General features: G+C 38.8%; 1 protein-coding gene across 13 annotated transcripts in view; it reads right to left on the reverse strand.

Moving 5' to 3' along the window:
• The window catches only part of LOC111868594 (ankyrin-3), a 276782-nt gene that overhangs the window by 126183 nt on the left and 133340 nt on the right, over positions 1-17259 (reverse strand). For all 13 annotated transcript variants that reach the window (XR_002843539.2, XR_002843535.2, XR_002843534.2 and 10 more), the window contains exons 2-8: positions 17038-17139; positions 14618-14750; positions 9168-9331; positions 7688-7843; positions 6468-6596; positions 3859-4056; positions 1431-1727 (exon numbers count right to left, since the gene is read on the reverse strand). Coding sequence is in view for 10 of the 13 variants with exons in the window: in XM_023859420.2 (XP_023715188.1) it covers positions 1431-1727; positions 3859-4056; positions 6468-6596; positions 7688-7843; positions 9168-9331; positions 14618-14750; positions 17038-17139 (1179 nt within the window). In the remaining 3 variants the exon portion in view is untranslated. The remainder of the gene's footprint in view (positions 1-1430; positions 1728-3858; positions 4057-6467; positions 6597-7687; positions 7844-9167; positions 9332-14617; positions 14751-17037; positions 17140-17259) is intronic.

Genomic DNA, 17259 nt, shown 5'->3' on the forward strand with positions numbered 1-17259 from the left:
ATTACCACAAGTTTAAATCAGGCCACCAGCAATGTAGTAGTGGGAAATTTAAATCAAAATGATAAAGACTAAACATAAATGAAAGGAGAAGTACATAATGCATGCATAAATACAGCACACAATCAGTGGTGCCAAATATAGGAACCAGAGAACTCCCATATTTATCTTTCCCATGGCAGCAAGAAATCCATATGAAAGAACCAGTTTCAAGCATAAAGTAGGATGGTTCGTTTGTTCGTTCATTCATTCATTCATTCATTCAAATTCATAATTGCTACAACAGCAACATGTGAACAAGTCACATCATTTAATAATAATAATAATAATAATAATAATAATTTTATTTAACAGTCATCACAGTTACAAATTGTAACTCTCGAACAAGTCACATACATATACAACTTTTCCAGTCTAATTGGCCTCCTGCCCAATTGATTGAACGTCATCATAGTGTGACATGTTGCGCAATGGAGAACCCCTCCCCGCCAGCAGTGACGTGGCGGGTGAGTCAGTGCTCCGTCACCCCCCCCTCCGCACGGTGACATAACACACAACGCAGCTGTGACACGGGTAACTGGCGATAGCGGTACCCACTGCATAACAGGCAGGCACTGCAACTATATCAGAAAGCTACACTGCCTACGAAGACAGTCGAGTTGAAATGTGGCCGTCGCCGAGTGCAGTTGAAGTCAGTTAAAGTGTATCAGCTGCCAAAGTGAGTTCTCCAGTCAGCAGCGAACGAGTTAGTGTGTGTTAAGGAGTGGCGCCGTGAAATATAGCAGCCGCCGAAGACAGCTGAGTGTGTGATACAGGGACACTTACATAGTTCCCGTATCGTAATTAATACGTGTAGCCTACTGAAGATAGAGTGAATTGATTTGCGAATAGGGTTATAAATTGTGAAACCCCACATCAGTGTGAACAGATTACTGCAAATAGGGTTATAAAGTGTGAAACCCCGCAACTGTGTTATAATTAATTGTAGCCGAGACTTGTAGGTTGTTAAATAAACCAATTAACAATCCGAACGGCGTCTTCAGTACCTGAACACGTTACAATATACAGTATCCTGGTATACAGGAGGACAGTAAGATACTGTTGAAAAATCTGGGAGGATGCCTCTCCCACCTTAATATCAAAAGCTAACCTTCACACAGTGCAACTCACTTTCAAAAACAAATGCTAACATACTTCTGATGTGGAGTAAACACAATATCATAAATTACATTAAGTTAACTGTAGGCTTGGATTTGAATTACATGATCTGTTAACAGCAAGAAATAAATGACACTGGTGAAAAGATATAAACAAATCAATCAGTCAAATGAAGATCAAGAAAAAATTTTGCAAGATGGCTGATAAACAATATGCTAAATGGAACAGAACTTATATTTGAACAAAGAAGTGTTGTCAGAAGCATTACTACTCACTTCAGTGGTAGCTTCAATGGATGCCCCATACTTGAGCAAGAGTTCAACCACCTTAAGCCTGTTCTTCTTGCATGCAATGTGGAGTGGTGTGAAGCCATTGAGGGCTCTTGCATTGGGATCTGCCTTGCGATCTAGCAGCAACTTGGCTACGCGTACATGACCACAGTGTGCTGCCACATGCAGGGCTGTTAGGTAGTCGACTGTCACATCATCCACAGGGGCTCGATGGTACAGTAGAATGCGAGCTGCATCCACATGGTCACCCTGTGCTGCCATGTGGAGTGGGGCCAGTCCATTCTGTACACACGTAAGACATGGTTTTTACTGCCATCAATCAACACTAATAATTCAATATTTGAAACTTTCTATTTTCACTTGTTCCTTATGTCACACTGAAAATGAAATGTAACATTGAATGATTGCCAAAAAAAAATGCACATTCAAGTCTGCTATTCAGATGATAAAGTCATATGTGGTTATGTAATTATTTGGGTAATTCTCTCATTCCTCCTGTCATAATGTATTATAACACAATTTTACAAAACTTAACTTTCCATCTCTCTCTCCCCCCTCTCCCCCCCTCTTTCTCTCAAAGATCCATTTTAGTATTGTTCACCCACCTACATCTTGGTCTTCCCAGGGGTCTCTTTCTTTTTGGCTTTCCCAATATCCTATAGGCATTTCTTTTCTCTCCAATTCATGCCACATGACCTGCCCATCTCATCCTCCTTGACTTGTTCATTCTAATTACACTTGGAGAAGAGTAGAAGTTATGAAGCTCCTCATTATGCAGTTTTCTCCAACCTCCTGTGATTTCACCTCTCTTTGGTCCAAATATTCTCCTCAACACCCTGTTCTCAAACGCCCTCAGTCTATGTTCCTCCCTTAATGTCAGAGATAAAATTTCACACCCATAAAGAACCACAGGCAAAATTAGTTTTGTATATTGTAATTTTTATGTTTTTAAACAGCGGACAAAAAGACAAAGGGTTCTGAGCTGAATGCTAGCAAGTATTACCTGAGTTCAATCTCCTCTTAATTTCCTCCTGATTCAGGTTTTGATTTGTTATAGACATTCTCAAATTTTTACTATCTGGATAAAATAAAGTATGACCTTACACACGGTCAAACCATCTCTTAGGTGTAATTTAGTCAACTCCTAAGGAACTAGCAATAATGCTCAAGTGCCTATTAGATACTATAGGGTTCTGCCTATTAGTTTCATCATATTCATCTACCAGTAAATCCAGTTTTAAGCTGACAATTTATGATTAGATCCAGTACTGAGACTTCTTATGAAAACGTATGCATCATCTTTAATTCTGATTCATGTCGCACAATATGAACAGCCACTTCACATAATAGTCTGCATATATTTTTAGAAAACTTCAACACAGAGATTAAATCTGAACACATTACACAGAATTTGTAGCTTCTAGTGTGGAAAATATGTTTATAACAATGACAGCTGTAAGACAAACTTCCTTCTGGTATGTGCAAAACCACAAGTTTTACATAGCCTATTTAATTAATTTACATTCATATTCATTAATATATTCAGAAAAACACTTCAGATGTAGATAACTGTTTCAACCTCTATCTTCTTTGCAGCACATATGGGAGGAATTTTTGTAACTTGAATGAGGACTTACTTATGCATGAGGAAAAGAAGTACAGTCCAAAACTGCCTACAGTGACCAACAAAGCAGTGGAAGAATTTTCTGTAACCACTTACAATATCCCATAGTATAACTGCAGGAAGATACTAATCTACCTATTCTGCCGAAGTAAAACAACTTTCTAACTTTACTTACACTGACTTGCTATATGTATCTGTATTTTTCAATTTCTTTTTCAACATTGCCTATGCTCTTCTACATTTAGGACAGTAAAGGAAGTTCCCAAAATTTCTCAAATTGGCCTGCACAACTAGAAAATGTGCAGAACTATCCAAACCTGCTGCCACATGGTACCCATATTTTACTGCCTTACTGTGTCTTCCACAGAAATGTAAAACAGCCACCACCTCCTGAAATTCAAGCATTTTGTCTGAATCCTTCATATTTAATACAAGATTTGGCCTTTACTTTGCGCATATTTATTCTTGCAGGCATGCAGAAGCTCATTTGTAGTGACAAACATGTCCTGCCATAGCTCAGGAAGTTAGTTCCTGGCTTCCCAGCGCTCTGGCCCGGGCTTCATCCAAAATCAGTCGTATGGGATTTGTCATTGAAAAACGGAATTTTGGCAGGATTTCAGCTGAGCAAACCAGTTTCCCTTGCCAGTTCTCATTCTACCAACAACTCTAGCTCATCATCATCGTCATCATCATCATCTAAGGCTAGTAGAATAGATCAAGTACTGGCAGGTGTAACAAGTGTATCCAGTTTCACCCCAACCTACAATCTGACAAACACTATTACTTTACCTTAGTTTTGGATCTTATGGGTGCCTTGCTCTCCAGTAACAAGTCCACAACCTGATCGTGTCCTGATCGTGCTGCACAGTGCAGTGGTGTCAGTCCATCTCGTGTCTTGGCTTCTATATCAGCTCCTTTATTGATGAGTAAAGACACCATATTGATCTTTCCCCACTTGCAGGCCACATGGAGGGGGGTGATATTGTGCTGCAACAAATATAAATGTTAACACATTTACTGCCAGAATCAACCTAAGCTGATTTACTAGACTTCAATCCTGAGAGAGCTACCAACTTAACCTGGCAGCATTGACTTAAACTGATTGAGTGCAACTCTCCTTATATTTAATTGCTTATATTATGACTGTCGACACAACCAGTAATATGGGAATATCTTCAAGAAAGACAATAGGTGTTGGTATATCTCTTACCTGTTTAATATAAACATAACTGGGCTACATGTTTCCACCATATACTTAGGTCATCATCAGGCATTCATGAACATAACTCAAGTGTTTAAAATTGGTTATAATATGGATCCGTATTAATCACTTCAGTTATGTTCATGAGTGCCTGATGACAACCTAATTATATGGTCGAAACACGTAGCACAGTTACGTTTATATTAAACAGGTAAGAGATATACCAACACCTGTTGTCTTTATCGAAGATATTCCCATATTACATGTTGTGTCGACAGTCATAATATAAGCAATTAAATATTATAAACACAACAGGATGCAGTCTATAAACTCTCCTTATGCCTTGGATGTGACTGCAAATGAGTTCTTCACTAGTGAATATTAAATTTCTTGACAGGTTATTTCAGTCACTTGGCATTCGTCTCCGTTTTATTTCCCTTCTCTCTATTCTTGTACTTATGCATTTCTGTTTAGCCTACAAACCCATGTAAGATATGGCACTTGTATGAGGTCACAGCTGAACTATGGTCTAAGTACCAATTCTGTTTGTTTTTATTGGTTCCACAAGTAAGGCACAGCAATGAACAGATTTTAGAACAGCCCAAAGAAAAGGAAATTGCAGAATATGTAAATAACAGCAATTTTGATATCTACGCTATTAGACTTATCATAAGACAACAATGAAGATGACATTCTGGAATCAATAACAATTACTTTAACAGTGCACAACTTACAGAAGACCTCTTGGACATTGACATAAGTGTGTGAAACTATAAATTAAATTGTGATCTTCATAAGAATTTTGGTGAAGACACTGGTGTTGGACCCTAAGAACAAAGACGGGAATCAGCCTTGGTCATGTCACCTCTAGGACTTCAATAAGTTATGCATAAAAGTAAAATGCTTATGACAAACAACATGAAATATAAAATATGAACTATTATCAAAATTCCCCTACCAGTCTATTCATTAAGAATAAAACTAATTACAACTACACAGACTACAAGCGAGCATGCGGTCATGAGCGCGGTTAGCATCTGGTCAAAATGGAGACACTACAAGTATAGTGGTGTTTTGCACAGATGTTCAAATGTTTGTCACCTTCTCTGACCATCCTCAGTCATGCATAAAACCCCTCTGAATTAGACATTCTTCCACCTGGCATAAGAAAAATCTAAAACCATAAAAAGTAACTTTTTGACAGAAGTTACACTTTCTTCAGTTTCTGAGGGAAGCAATAGGTGAACATTAAACACTAACACCAACAAAAAAGAAGGTGCCCTTTTATCTTTGCCATGTACTCAGCGCACACTTTCTAGTCTGTGCAGTATATATGGAACTCACAATACCTACTCAAAGGTCAAGAGGTCAGAGATGTCAGGGGGAGAGGGAGGGGAAAGAGTGGGGAGGGGGTATAACAAAGAAGACATTAATTGTGATTTTTTGTCTCTACAAAGATACTCTTGTGCCATCAAAATTATCCACTAATAATCACATACTGAAAGACTGAATGGACAGCATACAAAAACCTCAAGCTGATAAATACCTAACAAGACACTGTACAGCAATACAGAAAATCATCAAGCAGGGGAAAAAGAAAACTACTCCATACGGTATCATATTCTTACTGTGATTAACAACTACACAATTTTCAAATATTCTTTTTTTCAAAATTTGCAAAACGTGATTCTTTCATTCAGACAGAGCAAAACCCGAAGACAAAACTTAAAACTCTCACATTTAAATGAGGCCTCCATTTAAAAGCCCAGAAGTGAATGAGTTAATTGTGTGGTCACAGAAACCATACACTCAACACTGCTAACTCCAAAGGCTGCCAGTGAATATAAGCCTAGGTAACTCAGTCCAGATTACACACACCCTCACTCCTTAAGACTGGTTTTAATGCTATTCTCCAGCCTCTTCTTCAATGTTTCATGTAACCACTACTCAACTTGCTTCCCTACAAAAAATTACGGGCATTTCTTCTTTCTTTCACCCAAAATATTGCATCCAAATCTTCACAACTTACATGATCTGACTACCTTCAGAACACCAAAAGCATTCAATACATCATGCAGAACTTCATTTTTTTAAACATAATAAACTTATGCTATATAATTTTTAAATAAAAATGACATGGCACACTAAATTAGATCACACACTGTAATCAGTGTAAACTTCTAAAAATTTGACTGACCTTGGCAGAGAAGTTGACATCTGCTCCTCTCTGATGGAGCAAATTTGCAATTGCTTCGTTGCCATAGTGTGCAGCTATGTGAAGAGGTGTAAATCCACTCTTTGATGTCACATCTGGGTTGTGGTCATTCTGAATACATAAATATTATCACAATTAGAATGAGATGAACTAATGAACTCATCCTATCTGAATTCAATCTAGATGCTTGCAACCCATTTTAATATTGCATCTGTATCCTGAAAAAATAAAAACAAATCAATAAACAGATGCACAATTAAACAACTAAATTTATAAATAAACTATATAAAAGTAAATATACTCTGAAACATAGGCACTCAGCAGCATAGCTGCTTGAGGCACTACGCTACAAGCTGGAAGGTCACAGGTTTGATTCCCCATAAGGTCGCTGGATTTTTAATTGACCTAATCCTTCCAGCCACACAATGACCCTGGAGTCAACTCAGCCTCTAACATAAATGAGTACCAGGAATCTTGCTAGGGTTGAAGGGCGGCCAACACATAAGGCTGAGGTCACTACAATCTATTAGCCAACTGTCTAGAAAATGGTGGACCCCAACAGCTCACAACCCTATGGGCCTCCATGGCCCATAAATAATACAATAATACATAAATAATAATAAATAATAATAATAAAGAATACATAAATATACAATATGTAACTGAAAATACATAAGGAGAAAATAAACACACACCAGAAACAAGGGAATAAACCAAAAGAATGTCAGTAAATAAATAATACCTAAAATAAATAACTTTTGTTTTACAGAAACTTACAAAAAAACTCCATGGTTTTAGTCCGCAAGCGAACTATACCGACCAAGTAACTGCCACTTGTCAGCGAAGTTAGTGCCAACTTTAGCAGATAGAGGGTGTTTCGTGGTCAGCGCAACGAATCACCACGTCTGTTAATTTCGGTTTTCTAGACTGGAGCCCTATTTCCTTGAAATAGCTCCTCAATTATCCTCATTAGGCTGACTGGACCCCATTCGAGACACACTACTTCCCAGAAAATTTGGTACTCCCAGGAATCAAACCCGGACCTCTGGATCTGTAGCCAAGAACTCTGACCATTAGACCACAGGTTAACAAAATTTCCTGCCTTGGTGAAATACCTTCAAAACATATAAATTATGCACTATATTTGTAAATTAATATCAAACACATTCTCTGAACAGAGAAGCCAAATCCATTGCACTCACTTGCAGGAGCAAAGCGGCAGCCTTGCAATCATCCTTCTTGGCAGCGATATGGAGAGCAGGTAGACGAACTTTACCCCGGGTATCATTTTCCAGAAGCACTGCAACAACCTTGTCATGCCCTTGCTGCATTGCCACAGCTAAAGGGGTGAATCCATCCTGAAACAAGCGCACGATTAGGTAAATACCACTACTTCTACAATCTGTAAATACCTGTAAACGGTACTAGATCTTTCAGCCCCAAATTTCTTAGCTGTTATAGTACGCAATTCTTTGTGCACAATGTTGTCTTATGGAAGCCTGAAGTTGGAGCGAGAAAATCTGGATGATGATGATATGACAACGAAGGTGGCAGCAACGACAGTGGCTGCAGAGATGACGATGACGATGAAAATTTGTGGTGGACAAAGTGGCACTGGGAAAGGTTTTCTCTGAGTGCTTCAGTTTCCCCGGAGATAGGGACTAGATCTATCAATTGAGCCAAACAGAGTACATTTTTACCTAAAGACGGAGACAGACTCCAGTCTCCGAAACGTTGTGTTTCGAAAAATAAACAGGACGGTTTTTAGAAAAAGACAAGACAATGGTTAATATCCAAAAACATAGTATTTGTACTTTTAGATCTTATTAAGAGACCTATAAGTCATAAATGGTTTAGGCACAGTCCTGTTAAAACCTTGTTGCATGAAGGAAAGGGTGTCTGTCACCTGTGTCATATGTCAGGTAAAGGAACTGCAGAAAGGGACACCTATTTCTCCAAGACATGCAGTAAAAAGGTGTTCTTACATATGGAAAAGTGCTATGAACTGTACTCCACAGAAAACTTCAAAAAATGTTGTGAACAGTTCAATCCTCAAACTGGAGTCAGCACATTCCTCTGAAACCGCAGTACCCAACTACAAGACTATATTGTGTTACAACCCAGAAGACTTCACCCTGAGCTTTAAAATAATTTGTAAATACATATCAGAGTAATGTCACTAGTGACATATAATGCAACAGACGGTACATTTCTTCCTGCTACATATGCTGAATGGAACCAAATGGTCAAAAATTCCCTCCTGACCTCCATACAGTTAAAAAATTGTTTTCATATGTGTAAAAACCAAAATAACTGGACTGATAGCGATAAATCTGTGGCAAGTGTTATAAAGTCAGTGAGTACAGAGTGCAGTGAAATTTATGTTGTTTTTGTGAGAGCAAATTCACTTTAAAAACTTTGCATCATGTGATCACAGTTCTTGCAGATAAAAGTGGATTTCGGACATTCTGGTTGGTTTTATATACAATTTAAGAAATTAACTTGCTACAAAAAAAAATACTATATTTACTTGCTAAGGGTTAAAATGAATTTCTGAGAAACCTGTTCTCAGGCCAATGAACTGCAGTTAATTATTTCAAAAAAGAGTCTACTGGTAGTCTCTCATGGTGTTAGTGATGAACCCACAATGGAATAATTAACAGTATCTTACAATTTACATACCTCTGTTGCTAGACTCTGATTGGCTCCCTTACTGAGCAGGAACTTAACCACATTATCATGATTCTCCTGAGCTGCCATGTAAAGAGGGGTGAAGCCATTCTGCGACTGCATGTTGACAGAAGCGCCATGCTTTACAAGGAGCTTCACAACATCTTCCTGTCCAGCTACACAATAAAAACCACATATTAAAACTTCAATCCTACTGTTCTGCATTACATGCTGGGCACAACAGACAACAATTACTGATATACAAGTATTCAAACATGTATCCTCACACATAATCACATCTCAGCATTATGTATGATGGTGAAGCTAGGGTAATAATGAATGAGAAAATAAAATCCAATTGGCTGAAATGAAATTTTGAGATTATTAAGGGGATGCACAAGAACGGATAAAATGAAAACGAAGTAATCAGTCAGAGACACTGGGTTTTCAGACTTTATCCATCATCCTGGTTTTTAAGATAACTCTTTCTAAGGGACCCAACAGAATAGGTGTTTTCCCTCACGTGAGGACGGAAACAGATCCAGTTTCCAAAACGTCGTGTTTTTATTAGTTATCTTAAAAACCAGAACGACGGATAAAGTCTGAAAACCCAATATCTCAGTGTGTTATACACCATCATCAGAATCCTATAGTAACTACGAAGTAATCAGTGTTGCATTATTGTAGGAAGTGGTTTGAATAGTTAGAAACAATCAATGATGTAAAGATACCAAAAATCTAAAAGCAAGGTCAAGAATAAGATGATGTGATGCCAAATTACAAAATCTAATCCATAAAACAAATCTTTATAGAGTGCATCCTGTTGCATGATCAAACTAATCTAACTGCCTTGTTCCGTCTACACAACTCTAAGAATGTATACCCATTCAACTGCTTATTAAAATCACTACATGCTGTATGGCCAAACATGCAATGATTTTTAATAAACAGTTGAATGGGTATACATTCTCATAGTTGCATAGATGGAACATGGCAATTAGATTACCGTAATACAGACTTCATTTATTTTTATAATATAATAGAATTACTTGTCTTCTAAATATGATCAATTTTATTAACATCTTGCAACATCGCAGTTCCTCCCACCTTAGAATAAATACATTTAATGAAAACCAAAGTAGAAGGAATTCACACTAAAACATATATTAGAGATATAAATCAACCTTTGTTGGGGATATGGATGAAGATAAAGCATATTATATTGAAAATGTTGAAGTATTATGTATAAAATAACAATTAGTAGTATTTCTTTATAATTTAGTTACAGAGATCTTTATGCGAGTTTCATTAGAATAAATAAAATTCAACAGATATCATTACTGGCACTGTTCAGAAACATAAAGGCTGCAAACATCCATGATTTCTGCATAATTTAAAATGTTTTTTAATCTGTGATCTTTAATGTGTATTGAAAGTGTGGGAGCCTTCCACAGTGAAGCAAGTGCTACCCAATTAGCGCTCACCATGGCAGATCCAATGCCAATTGGATAGCATGCTGCCACCTTGCGGTAAATTATAAAGATGCAGACATCTGGCACTCTAGCAGCAAGGACATTCAAAATCCCTTACGTGTATGATTACATAACAAAATTATGCAGACAACAAGCAGAAGTCATACAAAATCATGATAATGAGAATGTTCGCAACATTGGACAAGGCGAAGCCCGACACAGAAAGTATAAGAGGCTTAAACTTGGCGGCGGTTAGGCATACGACCGTTCAAGTGACTAGACTGCCGTGGTAGATAATATTACTAGGAAATATATATATATAAAAGGGCATAATCTGCTGTACCTAGCCTGGACTGGCAGAGGCCGTGTATATATTGTACATTTAAATAAGAAATAAGTGTGTATTGTAAATATGTGTAAATACAGACAGTGGACTTAGTAATACAGACTGACTGACAAATGACAGACCCGACCTCTCGTCAGAGAGGGCGCTACACATAGACAAGACAGTAACTTTCATTCAAAAGAAATATCTGGTCATGAGCCCCAGCTGGGGCTCGACACCAAGACAGACAGACTGACTGACCGTCAGTTGCAACGTGACTCTGACTCTGACTCTGACTCTAGCAGTACATTCAGTGGTTAGACTGCCATTGAAGCGGAAGCTACTAGAAATAGGGCATAATCTGCTGCACTGAGCATGGACTGACAGAGGCTCTGCATATATTGTACATACATTTATTATCATGTGTAACATGTAAAATGCAAATATCTTTCGCACTGAGACAAATGACGTATTAATACAGACAACTCTGACAAAAGACAGATCCATCCTCTCATCAGAGAGGAAGCCCACAAAGGCAAGATTGTGACAGTCAAACAGTAATAAATATTTGGTTATTAGCCCCACATAGGGCTCCACACCAAGAGTGAGTGAGTGAGTGGGTGGGTGAGTGAGTGGGTGAGTGGGTGAGTGGGTGAGTGAGTGAGTGAGTGAGTGAGTGAGTGAGTGAGTGAGTGAGTGAGCTGGACTGGACTGGACTGACTGTGACCTTGATGCTAGCAGCAGTCACAACTATGCTTGCATCAAAAGAACACTGCAACAGTGAGTCTACTAGTAACCACACTGCAGCCAACTCTGCTAGCAACCACCAGCGCTCATGAGGCCGGCCTGCGAGCCTCACCGCCACTAGCACCAGCTAGCCCACTACTGCAATATCTTTGCCCGGCATCCTACCAGCTTGAAATCACTGAGCTGCTGCAAGGATGAATGCGAACACTAGCATTGGCTAGCCCGCTGTGACAAGAGCTTTGCCCAGCATCCAGCAGACATGGCTGGCTTCCAACAAACGGCCCTTTTCAGGGACAACAATATCACCACTGTCACTAGCTCAGGTTAGTCTGCTAAGAAGGGATTTTTCACCAGTATTCATAAGCGTTCTCTGTTTCCCTGCTTGTCTGTAATATTCATTCTAACAGCAATAAACAGTTGTTGTAGATTTACATGCTTGTCTCTCTGCGCCACCAGATCCGACATCCCACAGAAGTACACACAATCAGTCTAACAGCTGGTAATATTACAAGCTTTACAGACATCAAAAGAAAACTTACATAAACAAATTATGTATGTGTTGTGAAACTCTCAGCTAGAACACAATTATTCCAGTTCCAAGATAAGCAAGGCAGAACCATCACTTACTACATCAAGGTCTTAGAAACAAATAACTTTACACAATTTTAAGTTTTCTGCCTTCTGGGAAGTGACACTGTATAGTCTGGCACATGTTTACAAACACTTCAGAGGGAGACAGGATATTTTGTAGAAACATCAATAAATATTTAGCAGACTACATGGCTATCACATCCCACACAACAGTAAACTTTATGACTCACTGCTGTGATAAATTCAGATTATATATACTACCACAGCCAATAAGTTCGTGGAATGGCCACAAAGCATCCTATGGGAATTTACTGCCAGTATATTTCAGCAATGTTTTAAACAGCTATATCAACGTTGGCAGACTTCCATAGCGGCCAACGGCAACTATTTTGAGGGCCAATGTGGATCTGTGTAAGTGTATGTGAATACCTTGTAACNGTTTCATTCCCCTACACGCCCTCCTGTGAAACACGTCTATCGGACGGGTCGCTATTTTTAGCCAGCTACAGACAGTGTTCTCGTTATCTCGACCCTTGAGAGGTGCCTAAGGCGTGGTGGGTTGGTATGTCCGACCACGGCTAATGTGGCGGCTACTGGTGTTCAGAACAGTTCTCATTTCGGTGTTACTTACATACGGTAAGTTAAAATGACGTTCTACGAAGAACTAGAACATGTATTTGATAAATTCCCAAAGTACCATATGAAAATTTGGTAAGTTTCAATTAAACCAAATCATTAAGATAAGCAACGGAAATATCAACATCATTTCTGTATTGTATATAATTGTATCAACATCATTTCTGTATTGTATATTATTGTAACTACTAATAACTAAACTTGTATCACCTGCAAATAAAACAGATTGGACTGAGTTATTAAAAATTTTAGGTGAACACAGTAATGAACTTTCAGGTTCCATAAAATGCTGGTTACTTCTTGAGTAGCTGCACAATTGGTGATTCCCAAGGACTCCACTCCATGAGTGAGTGAGTTTAAAATGACTTGACCATGAATATAACATAAAGTAAACAGAGAACAATGTGGTGCCTAATAAGTGGAGAAAAATGAGCTAATACAAAGCAACCTGAGGAATAGTAAGGTGAGCTCAGTGTGTGAAATGAATAATTAGTTCAAGTTCGGTTTGGTTACCTCATGTTAGATTTTATAAGAGTTTGCCTGGTAGCTGGGCTGAATTGAGCCGAGCCGAGCTGAGCTGAGCTGAGCTGAGCTGAACTGAACTGAGACAAGGGATATGATATTATAAGACATAAGATATGATCTGATAAGGGAAGTTCTGGTATCTTCAATACATTTTAAGTAATTCTATGCAAGTCAAGGTTATCTGAGATACTAACTGATCATGAGATGGCCGCGCCATAGCTCAAGCAGTTAGTCGCTGGCTTCCCACCGCGGCGACACGGGTTCGATCCCGGGTCTGGTCAAGTGGGATTTGTGGTGGACAAAGTGGCACTGGGGCGGGTTTTCTCCGAGTGCTTCGGTTTCCACTGCCAGTCTTCATTCCACCAAATTCTCCATCATCATAATCAATTGGGGCAGCCTACAATAGGCCAATCAGTGGCCGCCATGCCGAGTGGACCCAGTTGGACTCCACCCCCCACTAAGCGAATAAAGAAACTGATCATGAAGGATGCTGAGGCAGAGAAAGATAAACTTAAATTTAGGACAGGGTATGTTAGGACAGAGTTAGGTGAAGTATGATTGGGTTAGATCAGATTCAGTAATGTCACACAATTTGTGGTTTGGTTATGGTGCAATGAGGCAAGTTTGGGAAACATGACTTATGTTGAAGTACAAGTAAATGTGGGTAAGTTGTAGAAACTAAAGTAACTGTACCTCAAATGTACCTGAGATACATTTGGAAAACTTGAGGTACAGAAAAGTAACATTAGGTAAATGAGGTTAGATTGTGTAAATTAACGTACATGAGGTAATGCTATATTTTAGCGTCCTGTTGCACTGATTTAAGTCCATGATTTATTTTATCCGTCTTCTAGTGCATACATTTATTTATCCCCTCTTTTCACTCTCACTACATGTTTCGGCACCAATGTGCCATCTTCAGGTGCTGATCCAATCCACGACAAACTAATTCATTGCATGCCTTGTCTTTACATACTAAAATAACTAAAATATATATTTATCATANGATAAATAAATGTATGCACTAGAAGACGGATAAAATAAATCATGTACATGAGGTAACTGTTGTTAAGTTGAGATAAGCCTGGACCCTGACAGTATACACTGTGCTGAGCAACACATGCTGGTCACAAGGTTAGGAAGACGTTGAAAGAATCCAAACTTACCAAGAGAAGCAATATGCAACGCAGTGTTGCCCTTCTTTGTAGCTGCATCAACAGTTGCCCCACGCTTCAAAAGGTCTGCTACTATCTCTAGGTGACCATCCTTTGCTGCCAGATGAAGAGCATTCAAGCCATTCTGCATATACATACACATAAATCTGTAGTTACCACGGAAATTACATACCCTGTCAATTCACAACAATTTTAAAAGTAGGATGAAGGAAGGAACATTTAAAACAAATAGAAATTATCACTATCAGTATGGCGGGTGATACAAGCAGAATGGTATGGGATGTATCAAGACAACAATAAGACAAGCAACAATATAAACAAAAATGAAATGTCAAAAAAATAAATAATCAATCAAAACTGCCCAATATGGCAAACCTGGCTGTCTGGGCTATCAGAATGTTATGAAAGCAGGAGTAAAACTGCACTCAATATGTGACTTTCCTGTGATGATTTAGTTGTCCAATTTCCCATCCAAGGATGTTACAAACATTCTTACAATACACACTGGTGACTGAGTCATGTTGCTATAACCATTTTATCTTCAGTGGAGGAAATGTTACTACCAAATCAAACGAGACCTAACATTGGTATTATAACCACATTTGGAAGCAAGGCTGTGATAGTAATCAATAAAACAGATATGAAGAAAGAAGAGGGTATACTGCACACAAAGGTAAAACTTTGAGGGGGATGATCTCAGCCATTTTTTTTTTTTTTTTGAAAACAAGAAAATTACAATGTTATGAGGGTAAGAGAACACACATGAACTACTTCAAATTTCTCTGAAAATGTTATTTCAATTATATTGTAGTGTCGCACATTTACTTACTCATGGAGCTGAGCCCTTCTTGAGGAGCCGCCAATTCTGCAGCTACTCAACAATTTCCCAGCATTTTATGGAACCCGAAGGTTCATTACCGTGTTCACAAGAGCCCTCCTCCGGTCCCTATCCTGAGCCAGATCTATCCAATCCATACCATCCCATCCTATCTCTCTACAATCCATTCTAATATTGTCCACCCACCTACGCCTTGTTCTTCCCTGTGGCCTCTTTCCTTTTGTCTTTCCCACCAATATCCTATATGCATTCCTCGTCTCCCCCATTCGTGCTACATGACCTACCCACCTCATCCTCCTTGACTTGATCATTCTAATTATACTTGGAGAAGAGTACAAGTTATGAAGCTCCTCATTATGCAGTTTTCTCAAACCTCCTGTCACTTCATCTCTCTTCGGTCCAAATATTCTCCTCAACACCCTGTTCTCAAACACCCTCAGTCTATGTTCCTCTCTTAATGCCAGAGACCAAGTTTCACACCCATATAGAACCACAGGCAAAATTATAGTTTTGTATATTCTAATTTTTATATTTTTCGACAACAGATGAGAAGACAAAAGGTTCTCGACTGAATGGTAGCAAGCATTACCCGAGTTCAATCGCCTTTTAATTTCCTCCTGAATCAGGTTTCGATCTGTTATCGTTGTCCCCAAATATCTGAACTGTGCCACATGTTCAAAACATCTGTTTCCTGTCTTTATGTCATACCAAACTAAAAAAGTAATAATTCTTTTAATCTGACTGAAACAAAAGTAATATTAAAGCTCTTCTTGGGCCACAGATCTTCAAGAATTGGATGTGCTTTATCAATACAAGGGAGAGTCATTAAACAGGTCAAAAATGTATATAAAACGTAGAACTTGTGATATCTGAATCTGAAGAATACATTTATTTCTTGTCATATTCTCCACCAACACAGATACACCTGTCCCATCGCATTACCAGCACTTTGAAACCCACAGCACAGAAGTCTTTTGACTGTTGTCTCAGACACTTCCACACTTCCCTTTCTTCTTCTTCAACACCAGCAAATCATTTCCCACCTAGGTGTGCTTTTAGCAAACCAAACAGATGGAAGCCACTAAGGGCCAAGTCGGAGCTGTAAGGCGGATGTTCAAGAACGTACCCACCGTGGTTCTCTAATTCTCTCCTGGGTTGTTCCATCTGAATGGGGTCTGGCACTGTCATGATGAAGCAGTACCACCTTCGAAAGATCATGCACTATGCTGTATGCTAAACAACATTTTGGTACAGAAATCTAATAGGAAGATGACACCTGGGAGAGGTAGACATATGGGGGAGGATACTATTAAAATTAATCTTTGAAAAAGAAGATGCAAGAATGGGAACTGGATTCAAAATAACTTAAGATGTGGAACAACTGGAGGTTTTTGTGAATATGGCAATAAATTTTCTTCTTCTGTAACTTCAGGGAATTTCTTGTCACCTTATTAAGACGTCTGGATCCAAAGTAAATGGCACTAGACAAAGTGCAGTTTTTACTCACGCATGCTGAAGTCTTCAAATGCGAGTATAAATTCCATTACAATCAACTGGCTTGTCTTGGACTCACCGCGTTGGCTGTGTTGATATCCACTCCCGAGTCCAGGTACTCTGCCACCTTCTCCTGCTGCCCTGCACGAGCTGCACGCAGGAAGGCTGTGTTTGGGTCAGTCTGCAAAAGCAGAAGTGTTTCTGTAGGTGAGTTACAGAAGTCAACATGAAACGAGCATTACATAATCATACCACGCAATCATGCAAATAAGAAGACAAATTATGAAACAACAAGAAAAAC

The sequence above is a fragment of the Cryptotermes secundus genome, unplaced genomic scaffold (assembly GCF_002891405.2).
Source record: "Cryptotermes secundus unplaced genomic scaffold, Csec_1.0 scaffold280, whole genome shotgun sequence".
In the NCBI taxonomy this organism is placed as follows: domain Eukaryota; kingdom Metazoa; phylum Arthropoda; class Insecta; order Blattodea; family Kalotermitidae; genus Cryptotermes; species Cryptotermes secundus.